Source organism: Rhyacophila brunnea, unplaced genomic scaffold (genome assembly GCF_057557595.1).
Source record: "Rhyacophila brunnea isolate RB1 unplaced genomic scaffold, BYU_Rbru_1.0 scaffold_7, whole genome shotgun sequence".
Lineage (NCBI taxonomy): Eukaryota > Metazoa > Arthropoda > Insecta > Trichoptera > Rhyacophilidae > Rhyacophila > Rhyacophila brunnea.
The window spans coordinates 21,514,374-21,538,732 of NW_028233339.1; the positions used below are offsets into that span (position 1 = coordinate 21,514,374).

Genomic DNA, 24,359 nt, shown 5'->3' on the forward strand with positions numbered 1-24,359 from the left:
ACGAAGATCAATCAGTTCTCGGCGGGGTGTCGTCTCGAGAGTTAGCTCCTCGTTGACGCTCTTTGTTTTAATCGGTGACAATAATAAATAAATCGCCCTTCAGGGCAAATAATACTCTCGATTAATTGATTCAAATCCGCGATATTGCTTTCAATACCACATCTTTATAACATTCAAATAATCAATACCGGCGAATTTTTCGAAATCAATTTTAATAAAAATACGCGATTTTGATTTGTAATACCTACCTAATATTGTTTAATTTTGTTTGGACATTTTTTCGTTGATAATGTGTTGAAGAAGAAAAACAATCACACACGATAAAATCCATCGTTTATTTTATTTCAATCGTTGCCGTCGGTCAATTTTGTGACAAACTATTGACAATAATTCAATTGTTTGCACGTCGATAACAGCAATGTTGACGGACAAATTGCAATGAATTCTTTTCTAAAAACAACATGTAATAATATGTTAAGGACTTAATTTGTGTGTAGACTTGAAATAAACTGTGTTCGACTTAACTGACAATACCTACATTTGTAGACTAAATGTGTGGTGAGAGTGGTTGCTGACAGAATTTGAAGATGATCACCGACATGAGTCCGGTGGGGCTCTATTCGCAGGTTCCTGCGATGTCTAACATCACAAAGTCTATTGTAAGTAAACAATATCAATACAATTTAATACATAGATATTCTTCAAAAGTTGTTATTTATCACATAGCCGCTTCATAAATCTGGCAGAGCGGTTCACAAGAGTTTCTTGAAATCTGAAGCTATTAAATCTTGTGTGGTGTTAAATCTTGTTTTACTGTCATGTTTAAGCCATGGTCCTAAATGCAATGAAAAAAAATGTGACTGTAAGAAGTGTGATAAACTTTAAAAAATGTTATTTTCAATATTTACGTCTGTCATAATATACATTAAAGTTTGTCATGTCAACGAAACATGCATTAGTAATGTTATTAAGTCGTAAACCAAAACTGCCTTTAAAATCTTGGTCTATGCCCTATGGCGACTGGTTCTTACTTAGGTGGATAGGTACCTACTGCTCGTTAGTTATAAACATTTTCTCTGTGAGGCCTCAATGTACCTACCTAGATATTGGTTTTCGCTAGAGGCCTCCAAGTAGTTTAGTCTATCACTGATGTCTGATATGTATTGTATTGGCATTAGAAAATAGTCACGTAATTTATAGGTAAGTATATACTTAGGAATCAAGCTTAGTATACTAATAATAGGTAGATACATCATGATAAGACCTACCTCATCTATCTAGGTAGATACCTATTCGATTTATTAAGTAATTTTCATGCTTTATAAAGAGCTCTACTTTATCGCTAAACTTAATCACATAAAGGTAGGTACATACCTATTCGGTGTTACGAGGGTGGGTCAATAAGTCCTTAGAAAAGCCGACAAGTGGCGCGACTAGTACTGTAAGCGGTTTGTTTTCATGCAACGGCACTACCGATTCAGTATGCTGCGAAGTTTCAATCAGATTGGTCGGGTTGTTGTGTGTTTTTCGTACATTTAAAAAAAAAAATTGCTTGTGGAAAATGGAAAAATGGAAAATGGAGAAAATTTAGTTTAGAGCTGTTATTAAACATTTTAATATAAAAGGGTTAATAGCAAAGAAAATAAAAAATGAGTTGGATTTAGTTCACGGCATATCTGCTCCTTCACTTGCAACTATTTATAACCAGTTAAATGAATTTAAACGTGGTCGTACATCAACAAAGGATGAACCACGCTCAGGACGTCCTGTAGAGGTGACTACACCAGATATGATCAATAAAATCCACCATATGGTGTTAAGTGACCGAAGATTAAAGTTGAGTGAGATAATTGAGGTTACAGGGATCTCAAAAGGTAGCGTCATTTCTATTTTACATGACAAATTGGGCATGAAAAAAATTTCTGCAAGATGGGTGCCGCGTTTGCTCACAGTCGACAATAAACGCAATAGGGTGGTGGCCTCTAAAGCCCTGTTGTCGCTCATGCATCGCAATCCGGATGAATTTTTTCGTCGCTTTGTGACTGTAGATGAAACATGGATACACCACTATACTCCCGAGACGAAAGAACAGTCAAAGCAGTGGATTGCGAAGACAAACCATGTCCAAAGAAGGCGAAAACCGTAAAATCAGCTGGTAAGGTTATGGCTACTGTATTTTGGGATGCACGTGAAATTATTTTCGTTGACTATTTGGAAAAAGGAAAAACAATAACAGGGGATTATTATGCATCTTTATTGGACCAGCTAAAAAACGAAATTGAAGAAAAATGGCCTCATTTAAACAGGAAAAAAATCCTCTTTCATCAGAACAATGCCCGTGTTCACACATGTTTACGATCAATGGCTAAAATTGAAGAATTGAAGTTCGAATTGGTCGACCACCCACCGTATTCGCCAGATTTAGCCCCCAGTGACTTTTTCCTTTTCCCAAACTTAAAAAAATGGCTAAGTGGACAAGGTTTTTTTTCAAATGAAGAAGTCATCGATCGGACAAATGCTTATTTTGAGGACCTTCCGAAAACTTATTTTTCTGACGGTTTAAAAAAAATTGAGAAACGTCTAACCAAGTGTATTGAGCTCCAAGGAGATTATGTTGAGAAATAAAAAAAAAATACAAAAATAAAAACTGTTTTAATGCTTTTTTCTAAGGAATTATTGACCCACCCTCGTATCTAGCTGGCATTTTGTTAAAAACAATGTTTTGTCGGTTTTTATTAAACTACCTAACATGTTGATATAAAATGTTATTAAATTGCAAATGAAGCCATTTTATTAATACCTTAATACCTACCTATGTTTATATGTAGAATTGAACATTATTTAGTAGGTGACTACTAGAGACCTGCTTACCTAACTTACCTTCGAATCTTTATACTTGAAAGGATTATTAAATAAAAATGTAGGTACAGGTATTCTATTCGAGACGGAAAATTACCGCTACAAATCTATTTTTTCTGTCATTTGAAAAACGATGAACTAGTAGGTACCTAGTTAAGAAATCAATCTGTCTACATTCTACAATCTACAATAATGCATTTTAAATTATATTAATTACGAAAGTAAAGAGTTAATCAATAAGATGTTAGGTAGGTACGAGGGATATGTATTTTAACAGGTTTAGGTAGGTACTGCGAATGCCAGATTTGCTCTTGAAAACGATTGAAAAATTAGGTGACAAACACCCGACAGTTACCTACCTATAATACTATTTGGCGAGCAATAAAAAAGACTTGTTGACAGGACAGTCCAGGAACTGACCATAAATCTGCAGAACGAGCGCAAATAAAAGCCCGCGTCGGCTTGAAAAGAGCTTTCGGCCTCTTGTGAGACCGTTCAACGCAATGGCATCATCCCCTACAAAAGGTCCTTTGTGGGGTCGCCTTTGGTTCCGATGCCGATTAGGTATTGTTAGCGGCTTCTTTGTATAACACTCAACGATCTACAATAATTCCTATGATACGCTTTCCAAGATTAGATAACCTACTGTGAGCTTTCACGTAAGCTCTACTTTAGCTCTATTATTTTAATCAAGGTTCCTACTTAACATTTTTTTATAACTAAAATGCCAGTGGTGAAAACTACTTAGGTAGGTATATACCTACATACCTAGGTACTAGAAAAAAATGAAAAACCTCTGAGACAAGAGTAGATAATACCTATACCTAAATAATCAGTTTTTTTTTTAATTAGACACAGTCTGTTTCTTACTCTTTCAAACTTAATAAGTAGGTATGCAGCTATTTTTAAGAAGTTTGCTCATCTATATCAGCATGCGTTATTTATTTTAATTCATTATTTGGAGTGGGCTACCAATTAATATTTGACTGATACTGATAGTGTTAGTATTTACATGAGTAAATAGGTACAAACGGTCCCGTGGTCAATTACGACTGTGTGAAAAAATATCTCCACTAAAAGATAACATTAAATATATGACAATTTTATTCAAAACTATTATCTTAATGACAAGACAGCCGAGGACATTACTCATATTCGCAATAGCGTATTACAAAAGTTAACAATCCAAAAAATATGCGACATATTTTTTTTTGCCAAAGCCATTACCGCATGCACATTAATCCTCATTATGACCATGCTGTGAATTTCCGCTGCGCATAAAAACTTGTAAAGTGCAACGAAATGAGCAAAGTTGCAACAATGGCCCCCCGGCGACCGCCATTGACTGACAGAGGTCCACAGAAGTGGCACATTGTTGTACCGATGATACAGTTTGCTGTAAGTAGGTAGGTAACATACATATACCTACCTATACATAGGTACATATTATTAGAAATAGACATAGCTCAAAGCCAGAGCACATTTTTGCGGCTGTTGGCGTGGGCTAACAGAGGCATTCAATTAATAAAATTCTAATGGCCTTATACAGGAAACACAAAACTAATGGAAAGTGCATCATCTTCACAATGGGATTGTAGTACAATTCGTAGCGTATTGGTACATTCAGTGTGGAGAAATATGACAGATAGAATGCATTAAAGCTTGTAATATTTGAGGACATTCTTCAGGGGCTTTGTATTTCTTTCGTCTGTGGTTGAATGAGGTGCGATTCTCGAGTGTAGATAAATAATGGGATAAACTTAAGCACGCAGTAAAAAAAAGTATGTTTTTTTTCTTTTTTAATATTTTCGTCTATCATAAATTCATAATTTACATAAAATTTTGTCACGTAAACATTAAATATTGGTAATATTTGAGGACATTCAGTGGAATCTGTATTACTTGCATTTATTGGCGTGCCTCTCATTAAGTCATACCTAAACCAAAAATGCCATCAATGTCTTGCTCTATAGTTTCCTTATAGTCTTCTGAATCTGTTCTGTGGCATACCTAGTCACAATTAGCTAAATAAGTAGGCTTGTGCGTTACGAATAGATACCTATTGGTTATCTACTTGTTAGCTGTTTGTTCAATGGAGTCCATACTCCATAGGTATAATATTAAAATGTATATTGTGACTTCCGGATGAAATGCCAGAGCCTTACTCACTAGTCACTCCTCATTTCCCGTAGGTATCTGCGTATTGCCGTATTTCTTGGACACTGGAATACACAGAAGGAATAGGTATTGGCCATTACAATAAAAAAACCTACTGGTAATTATGAATAGGTATACATTATACAACCTTAGTATATATTTGGAAAACTGTGGGAAAATTCCTACGTAGGTACCTACATAGTGTTGCGACGATGTTAAAATGCCATTAAAGTTGTTTATGTCAATAGAAAGATTTACTTAGTTAGATGAAAGAAAAATTAAACGCAAAAGAAATTCATATTAATTGTAAGCCAAACAATGTAGTACGTCCTTGTCAAGCTACCTACATAATACTTATTCTTAATTATATGATGCATTAAAGATTAGAACATTGAAAAGAATTAGGTAAATATCTAAGTACCTACTTACCTACCCTAAACAAGAAACATAGTCCTACTTAGCATTTTATTGGTAGGCACTCGTAATATAACACCAATTAATAGGTAGGTACATAATATGTGGTGGTATAATGTACTTAAGAAGGATAAGTACTTATAGGTAATTTTAATCAACTTAAGAAAAATATTACATAGGTACATACTTAGGTACCTACCAGATTAAAATGTATCAAATACGTAAGACTTAAGTAAGACATAAATTGAATAGGACTATCATCGCAATCCGGGTGGTGAGCTTTTGCTGGTGGTGCTACCGATGCAATTATTAGGTACCTACCTACTATTCAAGCAGATTTTGTTATACTTAATTATCTACCTCTGTAGTGTGTAGGTCCCTATTCGAGAAATTATTTAAAATTCGTATTGCAATACCTACACTTTATTACACCTTATTGTATAAATCGTTTTACAGCCTAAGTATCAAATAAATAGGCAGAAATTTAATTTAGAATTGTCATTTTTGCAAAATCGTTTCCGCGTCCAAAACGCTTTTATGTCATGTCACATGTAAAACTACACAATGGAAGTGTCAGGGTAATTTTTGGTGTTTATAGGACGCAAATTTGACATGTCGAGTTTGAAGTGGGACTGTGAAAGGTTTTTTTTTATTCAAGTGCCCGCTGACGCCATTGTTCAAAAATAATATGAAGGATGTCACAAAATATTGACAGATCTAATATCCAGCATTAGAAGGTACCTACCTATATTCTGTTAGTAGCAACGTTCCTAAATAAGTACCGATTTACCTAAATTTATCTGTAGATATTTTGGTTTTCACAAGAGTGACGCAAAACTTGTCATACCTACAGATCTTTTAGTATGTACATAAATCCACGGCGAAAATTCTCTAAGTTTCAATAGATAGTAAGTACTTACCTAACTATGTTTGTCGATTTAATTAAAGATTTGTCGTGTAGGTATTTGTCTGCTACCTAAAGTAGGTACCTAAAGAATTTGCAAACAAAAAACTGAAACTGAAAGAGAATGGCATTCGAAATTTGATTAAGGGCGGCACAAGGAATCTATTCTGTGGGGCGGCACTTTGACTAGGGACGTTACCGTAGGGAACTAAGTAAGTACATCAAACGTTTGGTAGGTAGGTAGTTGGTAATTCTACAGGAGAAATAATATAGGTATTACGTCAAAATCACAGTTCAGATTATGTACATCATCAGATTTGCAGTTGTTTGACCACGCTGAAGCTCGATTTAATACTGCTAGTAGATACCTACCTACCTAGCATTTCGGTCCATAGCAGGTAGATAACTACGTAGGTATGCCAGACTAGGATATGTTACCGTTTAGGTACTGATCAAATTTCGATAGAAAAAATACTTATTTCTTCATTGTGTAGAAGATTTATTCAGTACTATCATCGTATATTGTACTTGAAACATAGTTATAACACAAAAAACTACCCTCAGAAGGAAATCATTCATAAATACTCCATATATTGATCAATGGAAATATATTTCCGTTCATTTGATAACTTCATCCTGAGGATTAGGTAACCTTGTTTACATACTCGATGACAAAAACACAAAAGGTAAGTAAGATATTGAGATTACCATAAAAGGTACGGATTTGCCTTTATTATCCATATAAAGATTTTTCTGAAGATTTCAATAACCCCATAGGAAGGTAGATGTTAGCGATGCAGAAAAAAGATCAAATGTCTGATATGAGATAGGTATAATATCCAATTACATGCTGAACGTGCAAGTGGAAGTAAGGTGTCATATTCAATGTATGACATTGTATGATACTGTATCCGAAATAAATCTATTATGGAAATAGAAAAGTATTTGAATGTCTTCTAAATAAAGACTATTATGAATATGTATGTACCTAGCTGCTATTTCTAAAATGCATCTATCTTTTGGGCGACCAAGAGTCTCCACACTCCACGGTTATCTGTTTCTATGATGGTAATGCGAAGGTCGTTTCCCCAGTTCACAAACTCTCTCCTTCCGTTATGTCGTTCTTGAAGATTACTTACTTACAGCTTATAACTTCGCCTGATCTTCTCTAGTTGACGACAAGCGACAACCGTTCCAGTATTTAGAGTATCTGAATGATTGCTTACAGCGACGTTCCTAGACAAAATGCCGCCCTTAATTATCACTGCGTACTTTTTAATTACCGCATTTAAATAACATGCTAATTGCATCTAATGGCCGTTTAACGGGGACACGGCAGCCGTGTCGTCCGCGTTGAACGACTTAAGCAAACGAAAGAATGCTGTCCCCGGGTATCACAATGCAATAAGAGCTATGTTATCAGGATTTTTTTATGTTTCGATTATTTTTTAAGCCGAGATAATTTCTGATAAAGCGACCGCATCATCTGCTTCATGGAAAATCGTAATTGCTCTTACAAGTTATAATATTTGTATTAATCACTTAAATCGCCGTCCCTATGCAACGCATGGTCTGTCCACCCCCACGGGACGTCACTGATTGCTTGGTTAGTTATGTGGTCTGTCCAAGTTCGAACCATTCGTTGCTGCTTATTATAACAATTATTTTATATTGAATTAGGTAAATTACTGAGAGAACAAATTTGATTAAAACCTATCCAAACAAAAAATATTATACCAAATCTGCAATAGTTAGGTACTTACTCTAAATTACTTCAATGTGCAGAGCTTAGTAACTCACAGGTAGGTACTAGGTATGTATTATGTAGTTATCTAAATAGGAATTTAATACAATATATTATAGTATGTAGTACTTACTTATTCTATTTATAGAGATTACAATGATAATCCTGCCCCAACATAGTGTTAAGCCGATTTGCAGTCGCACTTATCTTCACATTGACAGGCCATCCATTGATCTTTTCGTAGTTTGTTGTATTCACTGAGCGTAATAATGTTTACATGCGAAATATTTGTAAATGCTTTAGACGTGTGTTATTGTGATAAGACCGTGTTGACATTTTCTTAAAAGATTATCCCTATTCTTAGAATAATAAGCGAGATAGATGTCTTGCATTCGTTCATAATAATATTTAACATGCCTTTGCGCGGAGGTACCTATTAAAAAGTTTTTATATTTTTTCCCCAAATTAATTAATTTTATTTTACGATCGCAACATTTAATTATGTATTTTATGCCGACTGCCAAATCATGCAAGTAAAGAGTTTGAACTAGGTAAGAAGGTACATCGCTTTCTTGCGTGAATTAAAATTGATTTCAATTTTATCACCTTGTACCTATTAGTTTTTACATTTTATTACGTTTTTACAATGTTTTAAGTATAATAAATACATATATGAAATAGCGACGGTTTTAGTTTGTATGAAATAATTTAGTTAAGTATGTTATATCCAATGACATTATTAATGGACAACGCACTCAATACAGTAGCTAGCAATTAAATTCACGCACAGCGACATTCGCACATTTATAGGTAGACGTCACGCAATTTCCATTATGCGATATCACGCATCGGGAATTTATAGCAATATCACCTTTATTTTAATGTCGTTAGAATAGTGTTTCTAGTGTCAATGTTCATTTGAGATAATCCGTTCGAACCGAACCGTTCGGCAGACCCAACTAAAAGCATCGGGAATTTATAGCAATATCACCTTTATTGTAATGGCGTTAGAACAGATTATGCCATTCGGCAGACCCGACAAAAAAGTGAGTGTCATTTTTATTCTCAGATGATTCGTCCATATTAATGTCATTGGTTATATCCAATAATAAAAATAATGTAAATAATATATTTCTGTCATAGTACCTACATACGGATGTGGGGATGGTCTCTACGATCCCTTAAGGAAGATTCAACCTTGTACAAAAGGCATTATTATTATCAGCTGGGATCGATCCGTAGCTGTGTGAATACATCCCCCAGCTTCTCCTACTCTTCTCTGTCTTTATGTGTCCACTAAACTTGATGAGTTTGTCAATCGAGCGGGTTTTAGAGCGACTGGGTGGTCGCTTAATGCCCTTGGGGAACCACTGTATGACTGCAAAGCATTAATTGTCTGAAGGTCATTTCATCGCCAAGATTATAACATATACCTACTTACATATTATTACAATACTTGATATTTTGAATTCTGGAAAGCTTTTCATATAGGTAGATACCTAATAATAACTATAGAAAAATATTTTACCTGCCTAAGAAGCATTGTACACAGAAAAATTAAATGGATGACTGCTGTCAACATCTTGCTTCGGTTACGTACCTACGTGTTTACGTGATTAATTGATCTAAATATTTTTTAATTAAAATTCATAAGTTTACTTCCATATTTTTTTGCACAGGTTAGTTAGGTTAAGTTAGATTAGGTTAACATAATTTAGGTCTAGATATTTTTTTTGTTATCATACTCACAGTTATCCCATCAATATATTTTAATAATGTTATATCTTTGTATAAATAAATAACTCTGACTTATGTTATAGTCATGCTGTGTAACGTGTACCTAACTGATTTAAATACATAATTACTTCCATCCTGCATGGCTCTACGTTATAAGTCAGATTCTTATGATAAAAATATTTTTGGTAAACAGGTTTTATTTATGTATCTATAAGTAATACATTTTGGTAGGTAGGTACCTACCTGCTACATTAATAATATCTATAGAGTTCGTTCATAGTTTTAACTCTATCCCAGGCTTGCGCTGAAGATTGCGCATGTTTACCTTATAGCCATATATATACCTAGCCAATGGTGTAGTGAGCCGGAGCGGCGACTTGGGTTTTTTTTCCAGGTGGAAGCACGTTCTATACACATACAATAATTTTGAATCATGTGAATACATAAGTATAGAAAATTATGCCGTTATTATTTTTAAATTGAAAAAAATGAGAACTAAAATCGATAAGTATTGGACGTAAAAATGATTGAAAAGAAGTGATTGATTAGTCAGTTCAATTCCATAATGATTATGAAATAAAATATTGCCTTTTTTACTTTGAGCTTTACTTTACTTTTTTTGTACGGTGCGAAAACATCTTCTTGGCTACGCCTCTAGGCGCTGTTGTTTACTTAATGTGAGGAGCTTGTTAGCTTATAATGAAAGTGCGGTTAAAAATGGGCGGAGCATGTTAGTTCACAGTTTTAACACGTAGCCAAGAAGATGTTTTCGCACTATAGTACCAGCGGTGATTTTCTTTCATGATGATGACGCAATCGATTTGTCAGAAGATTTTAAAGGGGGCCTTGAAACAGTTCAAACATTTAAATTATATCAAATTTAAAAAATATGCGTAGATATTTCTCACAAGTTGAGTAGGTACGAGTACCTTTAACATAATCATTTAAACATATACCTACCTACGTACTTAGGTACTTGTACACAAAAAAAAACTACTAATATTAAAATGTGTCATAACTGTCAACTTCAATGGGAAATATTTATAGTTATATGATGTACTTCTAGAAAAGATAATTTTACTTAATATGATAGAGTTGGAATTTATGGTTTTTGTTTTTATTATCCTGGGGGGGGGGGGCTTAAAATCAGTCAGTGCCTCAGACTACCAAGACCCTAAATTCACCACTGTAAATTATTCAGTGGGCGTTTTAAATAGTAGGTATGTAGTTACCTACATACCTAATATACCTAAATAAAGTTTAAAACACTTCGAATAATTCGACTGCTCTATTTGGAGATATACCTAAGTAAGTAAGAAAATAAGTTGAAAAAGACGAACAACGTTGGCACGTGACCCGTCCTAAAGGACTTCTCATTCCTGTCTCGCTAAATTAATTCTGTGAACGGAGCAATTTTCAAATTCTCAGATCTGTTTTTGAATTAATCTAACTTTAGACATTAATTTAAAACTGTTTTAAGTGACGACGAAATTTAGGAATTACAGTTAAACGCAAGCCGCTTTTTTTGAATCGGTACGTACCTACAATAAATTTTAACGATAATTGGATGAACTTATTAGATGAAATTGGGCGAACCAAATTATATTTTAAAGTGATCTGCATGATGCAATACTTTGTGAAATTAATTGCTGTTTATTAAAATACATAGTCTTTCTATAGGTACATACTCTATTCGATGTTATTTAAACAAGCAATGGCATAGATACAACATAGAAGAATGTTAAAAATATATCCATCATATTAAAGAACATTACCTTTTTAACAAATTAGGTATCATAATATCAAAGGTTTTGAAAGGATCATTGTGTCATGAATATCTATCACCATAGATTCAGATACCTACTTCAGATTATGTAACTACGTTTTTAACTAATATTAGTAATATTATAAATAGATATTAAAAAAATAAATATTAAAAATAAGAAATAATAAACTTACAGTGTTATATTATGTAAGTACCTTATTAAGTTTTCGCAACTGACTGAATCTTTATAAGTAGATATAGTATGATATCCTTGTAATAATCCTAACATATTTATACAAATAACAACTAATGACCCGTGAAAGCTTGAGCAATACAATAAGTATATTAATGTATACAAACAGTAAACACTTACATCATTATATAGATAGTACCTTTAAAGAAGTATCTATATGTAGGTACCTACAATTACGCAATAGATTCGTCATAGGTACTTAATATTATTACACATATTTCTGGAGATATTTTCTTTTAGAGACGTGGAGGCCCGATAAACTAACTGATTTAACGATGAAAAATAAAATAAAACTATATTTCACATCCTTTAACTAAAAATAATTATTATTCGGGATGGCACATAATATACCTAGGTGGTTTTTGTGTACCTGCCTACCTACACTACACGTATGTGCGTACCTACCTGTTTTTTAGATATATTATTGCATATTTATTTAGATTTTGGTATAAATTATTAATTTTAAGAATGATTTGAACTGTTTCGAGGCACCATTTTAAATCTTCTGCTGAATCTATTGTGTCACTTTCGTCAAATAAAATCGCCGTCGATTTACAGCATCTAGGCCGCACGCCACTCATAAGTACATTATTCTACCAAATCCATTCTTTAACATGAATACTAGGTAGATAAGGTACTTACCTTTTGGTATATTATCATAGAAATAAACATAATATTATATTATGTAGGCACCTATTAAACAACTGGGGATTAAAATTAGATCGCTCTTAACGTTATACTGAAAATTTTCGAAACCGACACACTTTTTGTGGAATTAATTAACTGCGATGTATTAATATTACAATACTTACAGGATCTTCTCTTACCTACATATCTACCACCTACATGAAAAGGTACACGGTTGTGTACTTAGCTTGTGCACCAGTTTAGTTAAATATCTGAAAATATATGCATAGGTGCTTTACAATTAATATTCGATAGTTATAGATTTTTCTTTCTTTTAAAAGCTTAATTTCTAAAATATTTAATTCAGCTTCATGCATATTCCTAATGGTAATAATTTAATAGAGTTATCTTATTAGGAGCACATGTCGGTCGCGGATGTCAAAAAAAGTTAATAAATTACCCGCGACATACACACGTGGTTTGCTAAATAACGTAAGCATACACTTTAAAATGAATCGGTCTACAGAAGCATTTAGAAGTGCTGAGTTGAGATTACAAGATGACACGAGGGAGACAAAGTAGGGTCAAATAAATCTTCAGCACCAGTTATAAATAAAAGAACTCACCGTTGAATTTGTCGAAATGGAGATTCCTTGTATGAAAGTGCTATGCTTTCCTACACCAAAGAACACAAAAATAATTTGAAGTAGGTTACCACACAGCATTGAAATTCATGGCTCACCTAACCATATTACGATCACGAGACCCTACGTTTGCATGTGACGCAGCAGTATTGTTTTATGACTGAGAATGCCTCAGGAGCAGTTATCCAAGACTGAAGTCACCTTGCACTCAAGTGTGCTTTGACCGAATTTACTTATGGTAAGAGTGCCCATGGGCCATGGGGTACTACTAACTGTCCGACAAGAACATCTAGGCAATAACTGGAAGTCGCTGAAGTTGAAGTGCGATTAATTTAATAGGAGGGGCTTGTTGTGGCGATGTGCGGTTAAAAACTGGAGGTGTTTTAACACGTTGACAAGAAGATCTTGTTCGACAGTAAATAACAAAGGCTAATACAAAACATCCGAACAATTTAAGTAAAGGAATCTTCACGTTGAGAGTATAACGCCGCAAATTTTCTGAATACAACAAGGTTGGTGACCAGGTCCGATGGGTCCAGTAGCTGGTTGAACCTACTCGAGCAGTTCTCTTCTTTTCGTACTTAGGACACAATTTAGGACATTCACGGAGGATGTGGTTTGCATCCTGTATTTCTCCGCCTTAGAAATAATCTGATTAATAAGATAAAAATGCAAAACCAATTCTATGGTTTTAGGTTTATATAGTGTTTTTGTATTCCGCCGCGAAAGGTGCAAAAACGTTGACAAACAAGCAAGTGTGGCATATTTGCGGATATTTTTTTTATTGTTTCACGGTTATCTTAGAACTAAAACTCATTTAGCACCCTGACATGTCGACCACAGGAATAAGTATAGGTACTTAGGTATATTGCGCACTCAATGGTATAGTAAAAACTGACCACGATTTCTAGTTAAACACGTTCACAGTTTGCGCGGACAGTGAAAATCATCAAAACAAATTGAATGATTATGTTTAATTATCTCGAAATGTACCTAAATCGAGACGACACCCATTTTTTGACTCATTTCTATCTAGAAACTGTATGGCGTATATGATGAAGATTCGTTAGTGCGAGTGTCAGATCAATGTCGCCATTATCAAAAAAATATACTTATATGGATATAGGTAACTTGTTTGGCGTACCGAACCGCCCCCAATTTTTTAAATAATTAATTATCATCACTAAAATATCGTCTATGTACCAAAAATTTCAAGCGTGATAAAAATAACGTTGCATATTTTTTTAAAGTTATTTTTTATATAAGTACTAGTAGATACACTCAGAATAGAGATTTAATTTTATGAAAACCTAGTAAAATCCTCTTTCTATCTCGTTAAATGGGGGTTGCTTTGTCGTGAATGAAAAGTGAGTAGGTATGTTAGGAGTGTAGGAATAGGAAACCATTAGCGGAGATATATTGCGCGGCAAATGACGCGTGGAAGAGAGGCAGAACTCAACTGCCGTTCCAGCCCCGGCATCCCCCGACACGCTCCCTTATAGCCAAGACAAAATATTTCACTCCTTTCTTCTTCGAATGACGAGAATTTGATACAACTTCACTAACATGTAACTATATGTATAGGATGGAATCTTGACTTGTTTATTGACTGACTGAGGTATCATAGCAAAGACGTTCAAGAAACCTTTATCTGAGATCTGAAAAGGATTAATAATAATTCCTAATCTAGTTAAGACCAAAATACATATTATTATGTGCGTGAACAGATAAACATTGCACCACTTATGCGCTTAGTTACGCAGAACCTGACGCATTGACTGATCACATTAAAATATCATTTAAGATTTTTGAATAATTTAATACTGAAATGTATGACTAGTTTAATCTGTTTCGAGCCCCCTTTTAAAGTCATCTGCGTCAAAGAAAATCGCCGCTGCATTGCATAATAACTGTTTACGAACATTGTTATGTGAACAAATATTACGAATATTTAAAATGTTCTGATCCTACCGTCCACTTTTTTTGTAATCAGCCGCGGGTGGAAAACTTTATTCACGTCCAGATGTTTTTGATCTAGCATAGGGTTAAGACTAAAACTTAAATTAATTGCAAGTCGTTTCTTATTGCAGATTAATTTGTAGCAAACTTCAAACTGTTAGCATATTCAACACAATTTAAAATGAGTTACATATTATCTTGACAATAATATAAACACTAAAACTTGAATAGACGGAACCATTATTATTTGAATGAAAAATCACAAAACACTGGAAACATACATTTTAATAGTCTCAAAACAGGCTGCAAAATATAGCGGCCATAAATAAGAGTTTATAAACGCTAATCCACATCGATCAAAGAATACACCAGCTTACACAATACCTACATATTAATATATTGATTTGGCTGCTAAATCAACCGCACTAAAAATATCGCCATGAAGTAGGTATTGAATACAAATAATTCGGAAGACTACCTAGTTATACCTAGTAAATAACAGATTAATAAGATGGAAATGTGAAAGCAAGTCGCTGTGGACCAACTTTTTATCTGATTGCTGCTTTGCGATTGATGCATTATTAAATTGGGCGCCCAAGGAACACAAAACGCACCGACCGACATCAAATATTGAACGCGCCTTTCGTTTACGTGACAAACTTTAATGCAAATTATGATACAGACATAACTATTGAAAATAACATAACCTTTAACATGTATTTAAGTTTATTCCATATTTTTCCACATTCAAGATCCGTACCTACCCTGTTATACCACACCTGATAGGGTAAGCTAGTTCCTATAAATTTTTGTGTTTCCTGTTCCGGTTTCTTTAAATGAATCATTATCATTGATGTTGTTTGTATAATGATGTTTAATAATTATTATTTCATTATTTTTTTTGCCGAATATTAAATACGAGTAATAAATGTGACGGAGAGATAATCATCATAAATCCACGTGCCCTAGATTAAGAAAAAATGTAATTTTTACCTAGTAGGTAATGATCACAAAAATATTTTTAAAATTGATAGATGTGATGCGAATATTGCGATATCTCTTAGGTGGTAGGCGATGTAGGTATATTTTACCACGTTTTTCTTAGCTCGTATTCTTGTTTGTCCGGTGGTTGTTTATCCAGTACAAATCTTGCAATCGATTTTTAACTAACTGCCCGACTAGCTAGACATTTGAAACTTTTAGAATATATCAGAACACGATGCCAATGCATTCTGTTAATACTTTTAGCCATCTTTAAGTGGAATTGAATTCATTTTCAGTTAATTCTGTTTTGTATGAAAAGTTATTTCGGAAGTAATCCGTAATCCAATCCACTATTATTGGTTGCTAAGGGGGTGATCCTAGCAACTGAATTATTAATATATGCGTGCGTTACTATGGAAATCAAAATGACATTTCAGTATTCTATATTTGTTTGTTTGTTGCAAAATAGCAAAAAAATGATTTGTTTACAATTACTTTATTTTTTCTAAATTATTAAAACATACATTCAACAGAAAATTTATAAACGTGTTATATAAAAAGTTCTTTTTATCTTGTAATTTATTTTTCATTAAATATGTATCTACCTACTCGTTGTTTTAAATAATTCTCAACTACATGCTAATTATTTATGTTTAGTCATTTTCTGGATAGGTATAAATTGGTAAAATAATTAATATTCAAATGTCGCATTTTCCCCTGGGTATTTAGGTACACATATATGTACTAATATTCTACATGTTCATTTTGCATGCATCCCAAACAAGCTTTTTAGATGGCAAAAATAGTATCCCTTTTTTTAAATCCATTTTGATGCAGTATCGGCAGCCGAATAGTCGGAAAAATTGCAATTTCCAGGAAGCGAGGGAAACGGCGCGATCGTTTGGCGCATAGATTACCGGCCTCTGCTAGTGGTGCCCAAGCACTTCCGGTTTCGGGAAATCTTAAATATATTTTTTACAGAGAATCCGGAAAAAACATAAGAATATATTATATAAAATTATGGAGGTACTCAGTGTATCTACATAAAAAGTGTGTTTTAATTTAGATAGACAAACTTTTTCCTGTGTCGCTTTTAAGCGGATCATAATCTTTCAAATCGGTGTAGAGAAATCTAGGTATGTAAATAAATAATAAATAAATAAATAAGTAACTTGTCAATTGAAAAAATCTATTTGATTAAATTATTACCTACTTACTTAGTTATTAGATTTTTGACCCATCTGATTTTTCCTATGGCTTCTCCGTAATAACATCAATCTCTACCTAGTACCTACATCCATACCCGCGATTATGACGATTACTCTGTCATCTTTATCATTGTATTTATTTGTTCTTGTATCGATAAATAAACTATTTCCTCGAAACCTCCAAGCAACTACGACTTTATCTCTACACATCTCATCTTCCCTAAAATAATAATGCATTACAGTTTAATGCAGGGGTAGTCAACCTTTTTATACCTACCGCCCACTTTTGTATCTCTAATAGTAGTAAAATTTTCTAACCGCCCACCGGTTCCACAGTAATGGTAATTTACAAAGTAGGGAGGTAACTTAACGTTATAAAATTTATAAAGCAGAGTTACAGCAAGTTACAAATAGTATATTTTCTGAAATTTAAATTGTCACGGGGAATTTTATGAAAACATAATTAAAATGTTTTTAAAACCCCTACCGCCCACCATGAAAGCTGGAATGCCTACTATTGGCTGGTAGGGACCAGGTTGACTACCCCTGTTGTAATGCATCATTACACGAATACAAAATATATGTATGCGGACAGTGCCTATTGTGCAGAATCATTTTTAGTGTAGGTACCTAACTACAAATAATAAAAATATCGATGATATTATAATATAATATATAAAAAAACAATTATCATGACCATTGGGATAATATGACGCGAACACATTTTGTTCCGAATGAAAAAATACAATGACTTTCACTTTGTCGCACCGTGTCTTCAATGAATTTGAATAAATTATTATCCAATGATATCGATTTCGGGGCGTTCAATCTTAAAACGTATCACAATCACATTAAAAAAATCAGCTCACTCAAAATGTATTAATTAACATAAAAGGTTTAACAGGACTGTATTTTTTTTGTCGAGTTTACGATGTCTAGTTTACTTCCGTTGCTCTTTGACTTCCATGGTGACCAGAAATGACACGTACACGGATGATACAAAATACTGTAAGTATACAAAAATGGGGCGTAACTTGGCGTTGCCCATGGGCGGCATTTTGTCTAGGGTCGTCACTGGTATTGCCACCTTATTATTTGTTGTTAATTCTTCTGAATACTTATAAGAAGTTTGTTATAAGTTATTCGTCCACAATATTTATTTTTCTTCGTTGGGACTGCATGTGTGAGGATCATAAACCCAGATAATTTGGATAACTTACACCTTCTCAACATGTTGGCTCCATCCTTCTCAACATTCGGCACCACGCGAAATATCACAATTTTCTCTGAGTTCTCACCTTTCTTTAATGACAATGGCCATTGGACAGTACATGCCTACAGCGCATACAAACCGAATAAAGTTTGTCATGTGTGAATGTGAAACGTTCACTGATAATGAACTTGTGCATCCGTTTGGTCGTTTATCTGATTCAGCATCCGCCTTCAGTACCTACACATTACATTTATAAACATGCATCTAGTCTGTCTTTCTTTTATTTTTACCGGTTTGATCGTGATGGCTCTCGTCCTTCTCATCTTGGAGTTTAAGGTTTGATTCCAATGAGGTCACAATAATCTTATTTTGGAATGTTTCCTTGATTGTTTTATTAGGACTAACTAGGAATGGTACCTACTATATCCACTACTATCGCTAAGTTGTAGTGTAAAAAAGAAAAACATAATATATCTATTTAACTACAAATTAGGCAAGACAATTAGTGATCTAATTAATTGTAGACGCATTTTAGTTGCTTTGGTAACGTTTTTGCTACTCATAATTGGTTTCATTTTTGATAATGCTATCATATTTTTGATCCACTATCATCAGATTCAGAGATGTTGACAAATAAATTAGGCATAATACTCGTATTATATTATATTTCATTCTACATGACTTGTTTATTTGTGAAAATTTAATTTTAAAACATGCTTGAAAACAGACACCTCACATAGACAATATTAAAAATGACAGAGGTGGTTAATAATATAATTTGCCGAGTCAGAGTCAAAGGCGAGATTTTGTGTTGGGTGTTAGACCATTCATAGTTTTTATTTCTTCCTAACAAGTTTTCGCGGCGGGGAATCAAACGGCGGACCCCCGCCATACGAATTCAATAAACCATTGCCACACTCCTCGAGGGGCTATTACACCATAGGTCTACCTGTAAATGTTAGATTTTATTGATATTGTTTAAAATATTAAATTAAATCGCAATATGAAATAGTATAATTTAGATTCGCTGTCATAAATATTGACCGATGAACTAACTACCGAACATTACAATTTATTTCAATAAATGAAAACCAAAAACTGCCACCACCATGATTGTGTAACTAGCATGAGTCTCAGAGTAGGTATTTGTACCTAAACTCCTTCGATACTCTTCTTTCTTTCACTTACTTTACCTATATTATATTTCGATTGTCACACTTTATTTAGATTTAATGAAAATGTGATTCATTTCAAAATCATCGATTTTCAAAATACATATCTAAATATAAATGATAGATTAAATACTTAAAGCATTCCTACATATTATCTGTTAGTAGTCTTGGATAAATATATGACAGTGCGATAGTGTCAATTATGTATCATTAGAAAAGTTTCAAACATTACTCTCTCCTTGTAAACTGAGAAACAAATGATAACGTATGGTATAATAATATACCCACCATCATCATATTTAAAACAGCCCATCAAATTATTGCAATAGTTCGAATTTACCAAATTGAATGGAAGATCTCAGATAATGTAGTAATAAAACCGTATATTTTGCACTAAATTTCATACTTATTTGATCACGGCAGATATTATCTTATTTGGTTACCAATTAATCTAGTTATGTAATATCCACCCGGAGGCAAGCGCGATACATTTCCCGATCAGCTTGATCTGAGGTGGGCACCGGGGGACTCCGCGGGGCGCCAGATCGCGACGGGGGCTGCGACCCCCTACTGCGCCCGCGCGTGCTAAGGAGACTCTCTTACACTTTCAGCATTATTGATACCATCGCTAGATAACAGAATAATAAAAAAGTTCGATTCCGGGAGGGACATGAGGGAAGTTTTAGTCACCATTATTTATTTAATTTTGATGATTTACTAGCTATCTGTGAAAATGAACCATGAGGATATAAATCTCTATAGTATAGCAAACATTTGATAAATTTTGCCAATTATTTATTATATTGTCATTTTTTCTAGATAGGTATGTTTGAATAACATATTTTTATATAGGTACCTATAAAACGAATAGTAGATAAAATGTATTGTTCTAGCATATATTCTGACATTTTTTGCCAACCAATTAGTACCTACCTACCTACGTACAATGCACCCACCTATTATACTTATACCTAGTGTATTTTGACACAGCTTGGGTGTACTTGTATATTATTATAGTAATTTACAACGTTTTTATTAGGACGTATTCTCCTTTGTCCGGTGGTTGTTCGTCCGGTACAAATCTTGCAATAGAGTTTTAATTAACTTTCCGACCAGAGACATTTGAAACTTTTAGAATATATTATCAGAACACGGTGCCAATGCATTTTTCAATACTTTTAGCCATCTTTAAGTACGAATTAAACTCATTTTCAGTTAATTGTGTTTTGTATGAAAAATTATTTCGGAAGAAATCCGTAATCCAATCCACTATTATTGGTTGCTAGGAAATTATTAATATATACGAGCGTTACTATGGAAATCAATATGAGTGTCAAAATGATATTTCGGTATTATTTCTATCAAATACATTTTTTTTGATCATTTAAGCTAGTCAAGTCAAGTTTATATGATTCAACAGAAAATTTAAAAACGTTGTATATAAAAATTTCTTTTTATGTTGTAATTATTTACTATTAGCATGTTGGGACGATAGTTTCAATCTAGTAATAAGTTCTATCTTCTCTTTGCTCGCTCATTAAGACTTTTTTAAGACTAAGTTATTTTTGTAGGTACCTAGGTAATAGGTACCTACATTGAATTTTGGCATTTATTTCAATTTGCTAATGTATAATTTTCTTGTCATCCACATATAATGTGACGTATCTGAGGGTTTGTGGCAATAACAGTATAATTATAACAGAACATGGAGATGGACATGAATTTTCAATATGCACCATTATTCCAATGTAGGGAGCGTTCATTTATTAACGTTTACGAAAGAATGGAAATTGTATGAGCATAATTTATTTCTTCATATGACAACATACATATTAACCATTTGATTGTCAATTCTTGAAATTGGAATAACATACATTATCTGGTAAACTATTTTATTAATTTGCAGTCTATAGTATGAATTCGGAAAATGCCTTATAATATAATAAATAGAGATATGTAACTGACTTGTCAAGTAATTGTTCCTCAAATTACTGCGAAATAAGGTTATATTGGACATTGATTCGAATAATATGTTTTATGTGTCTAAATTCAAAATCGTCCGCGGGACCCTCCGTTCTGCAATCGACACGGACACGGCGTCAAATGCGTAAATCATCCTCCGCTTGTAGGACAAGTCATTCATCGCTTGTAGGCTGGCTGGTTGGCTCGTTCCCCTTTTCATATCGATTACCGATCCATACGTCATATTGTGAATCGAAGGCGCCACGCTGCGCATCATCAAATGAACGTCAATCAATGTGACTATCACGAGGCGTTGCTGCATCCATTTATAAATGCATGACGTTTGAAAATTTGAATTCGGAACTTGTCGTTCGAAATGGTTTTATTCGATTAATAGAATGTTGCTATGGGAATAAATACAAATATAAGATATATAATTATATTAATATAAGTAAGTATAATATGTAGTACTAGTAACCAGCGATGAGTAAAGATTATATTTCGGAATACTATCAATACCCATCAGAATTTGGGCTACGCAGTCATAATATCTATAAATCAGACACGCACACAAGGGTGGAGATTTGGGTGACTGGAATATGTATTACTTTCTTCTTCTTTTTCATCATGACTGAGGATCGTGATCCAGATGATTTGGCTATCCAATAGCCTTCTCGATGGACTGACCCCTCTACTCTCGGAATTCTACGACACGCAAGGCATGACGTATCAGTGGAAGACTAATGGCACTCATTCATTGGTGTACCTACCCAAAGTTATAACTGCGAGCCAAGTCTTATCTCAAGTACATACTAAAATTGTGGAGTGACTAGGTATGGAGAATGTACCCGGAAAAGTGAGGGGTGTTCACGTGTAAGTGACGAGAAGCTACAAGTTTTAGACAAGGTAAATGCGTAAGCCGATGGCAACTGCTAGTTATATGTACCTACTTATGGATATTTTTTTTCCAAAATGGACCCTCCCTTAACATTTTCCTGTTCCCACCTCTTGTTCCTTTAAAACGTCATTAATTAGGATTACCTACGGTATGAGTAAGTTTTTCGCTATGGCGTATTTTCGACGAACTTAATCAGTTCATCGATCTAGATGATTTAAGGTTATAGCTAATGTAATATGAGCATCCTTCGGGTACTACTCGGTTATTCATGCTGCGTGAGTAGTATAGTATGAGTGAGAAAGATCATAAAAGAAACCAATCGGTAGCAATTCCTAACACAATGTGACCGGTCCTAAGTTTTACCACATAAGATTTATAGAATTTTATTTTCTACATAAAGTATTGAGTCCTTAGATACGCATATGATTATGACGCATACGTAGATACCAGTGGCGAAGACTCCATACTAGGCGATTATTTGAAGCCTACCTTCTTAAGAAAAATATTTTTTAATTGCATATTAACTTATTTATATAGTCACTTCATTATAATATATCCTATAAAATAATTTATTTTGCTAACAAGAGATGCTGTATGTGTAGGAATGTATTACAAAGATAATTACAAAACAATCGGCAAAGGTTTTAAAAAGTACACCACAGCGCGCCATCTGTCTTGACGTAAAATAAGGGTCGGATTATGTTTCAAATAATTCTCAATTTTTTTCATATGGACTTAACGTCACATAGCACCGCCCAGTCTATCGAATTGTATGAACTAAGGTAAGCTCCGATCGCAGAGTCTAAAACTAAATAATTAATAATTAGATAATTTAAAAAAATAATTTCTATGGTGTTTAATCGAATATTAATAAATATAGACTGTTTTAAAAAATAAAAAGAACTTTTATCTAATGAATTTTGATGTGTATAAATGATTTGAAAAAATACGTACTTAATTTAAACTGATCGCTTAATTTTATGTCGTCAGTGAGTTTTTGAAGTTTCATTAAATTAGTGTTTCGTTGTCATTAGTGTGTACCTACCTATTCATTAATAGTAATATCGTATTATCCTCTTATTTCTTGTAAGTATACCTGACAAGTGTGTTCTTTTTATCAGTTCTCCAAAGCCTACCTCTTTCCAAAAGTCACCCTTCGCCACTGGTAGATACCATGTTTATAAATATTAAACATTATTTTTATTATTGTTAAGTACCTATATAAAATAAATAATAGGTACTGTATAAAAGCCCCATTTGTCTTCAACGGGTATCTGCAATTTATGTTGTACCTATTTGGTAATTTTTCTAATTTCTTGCTAATAATATTACGTTTTTATTTTAAATGATCACGCACAAAATATTATCCAATACAATTTTTGTAAAAAAATAAATAAACTAAAAATGTCATAGCGCTTTTAAAAGCTCTTCAACGGTCATCCGTCAATTGTCAAGCTTTTTCTCTGCCAGGTTAGCCGGCATGGCGCTTTCAGCTTGTTTTTTCATATTGCAACTCAAGAATGACATGCGTAAACCGACGTTCAGAAAAGCTCAGCTGTCAAATTAATAATGAGTAATTTTGTATGTAGAAGCTTAAGAATATTAAAAATACAAGGCTTCGTATTATTATTTTTAGTTTTTGCGCTAATATAAGTAGATAATAGATACCAACCAAAACATACAAAATGTTATCTGCATATTATAATTTAATATTAAATCAATTAATATTTTTTTGACATTATAAATATTTCATTAAATTATTATGTAGGTACGACAGTCACAATCTGTTTTATGTTCTTAAAAATACTTCTATATCCGTGAGTCCATGTTACTAACTTTACAGGAGAATCAAATTCGAA

At 33.5% G+C, this 24,359-nt stretch overlaps 1 protein-coding gene across 1 annotated transcript in view; it reads left to right on the plus strand.

Moving 5' to 3' along the window:
- Positions 1 to 498: 498 nt before the first annotated feature.
- LOC147064620 (transcription factor Sp8-like) overlaps positions 499 to 24,359 on the plus strand; it is a 78,028-nt gene continuing 54,167 nt past the window's right edge. The window contains exon 1 of the mRNA XM_085957784.1: positions 499 to 659. Within this exon, the coding sequence (XP_085813910.1) occupies positions 588 to 659 (72 nt within the window). The 5' untranslated portion in view covers positions 499 to 587. The remainder of the gene's footprint in view (positions 660 to 24,359) is intronic.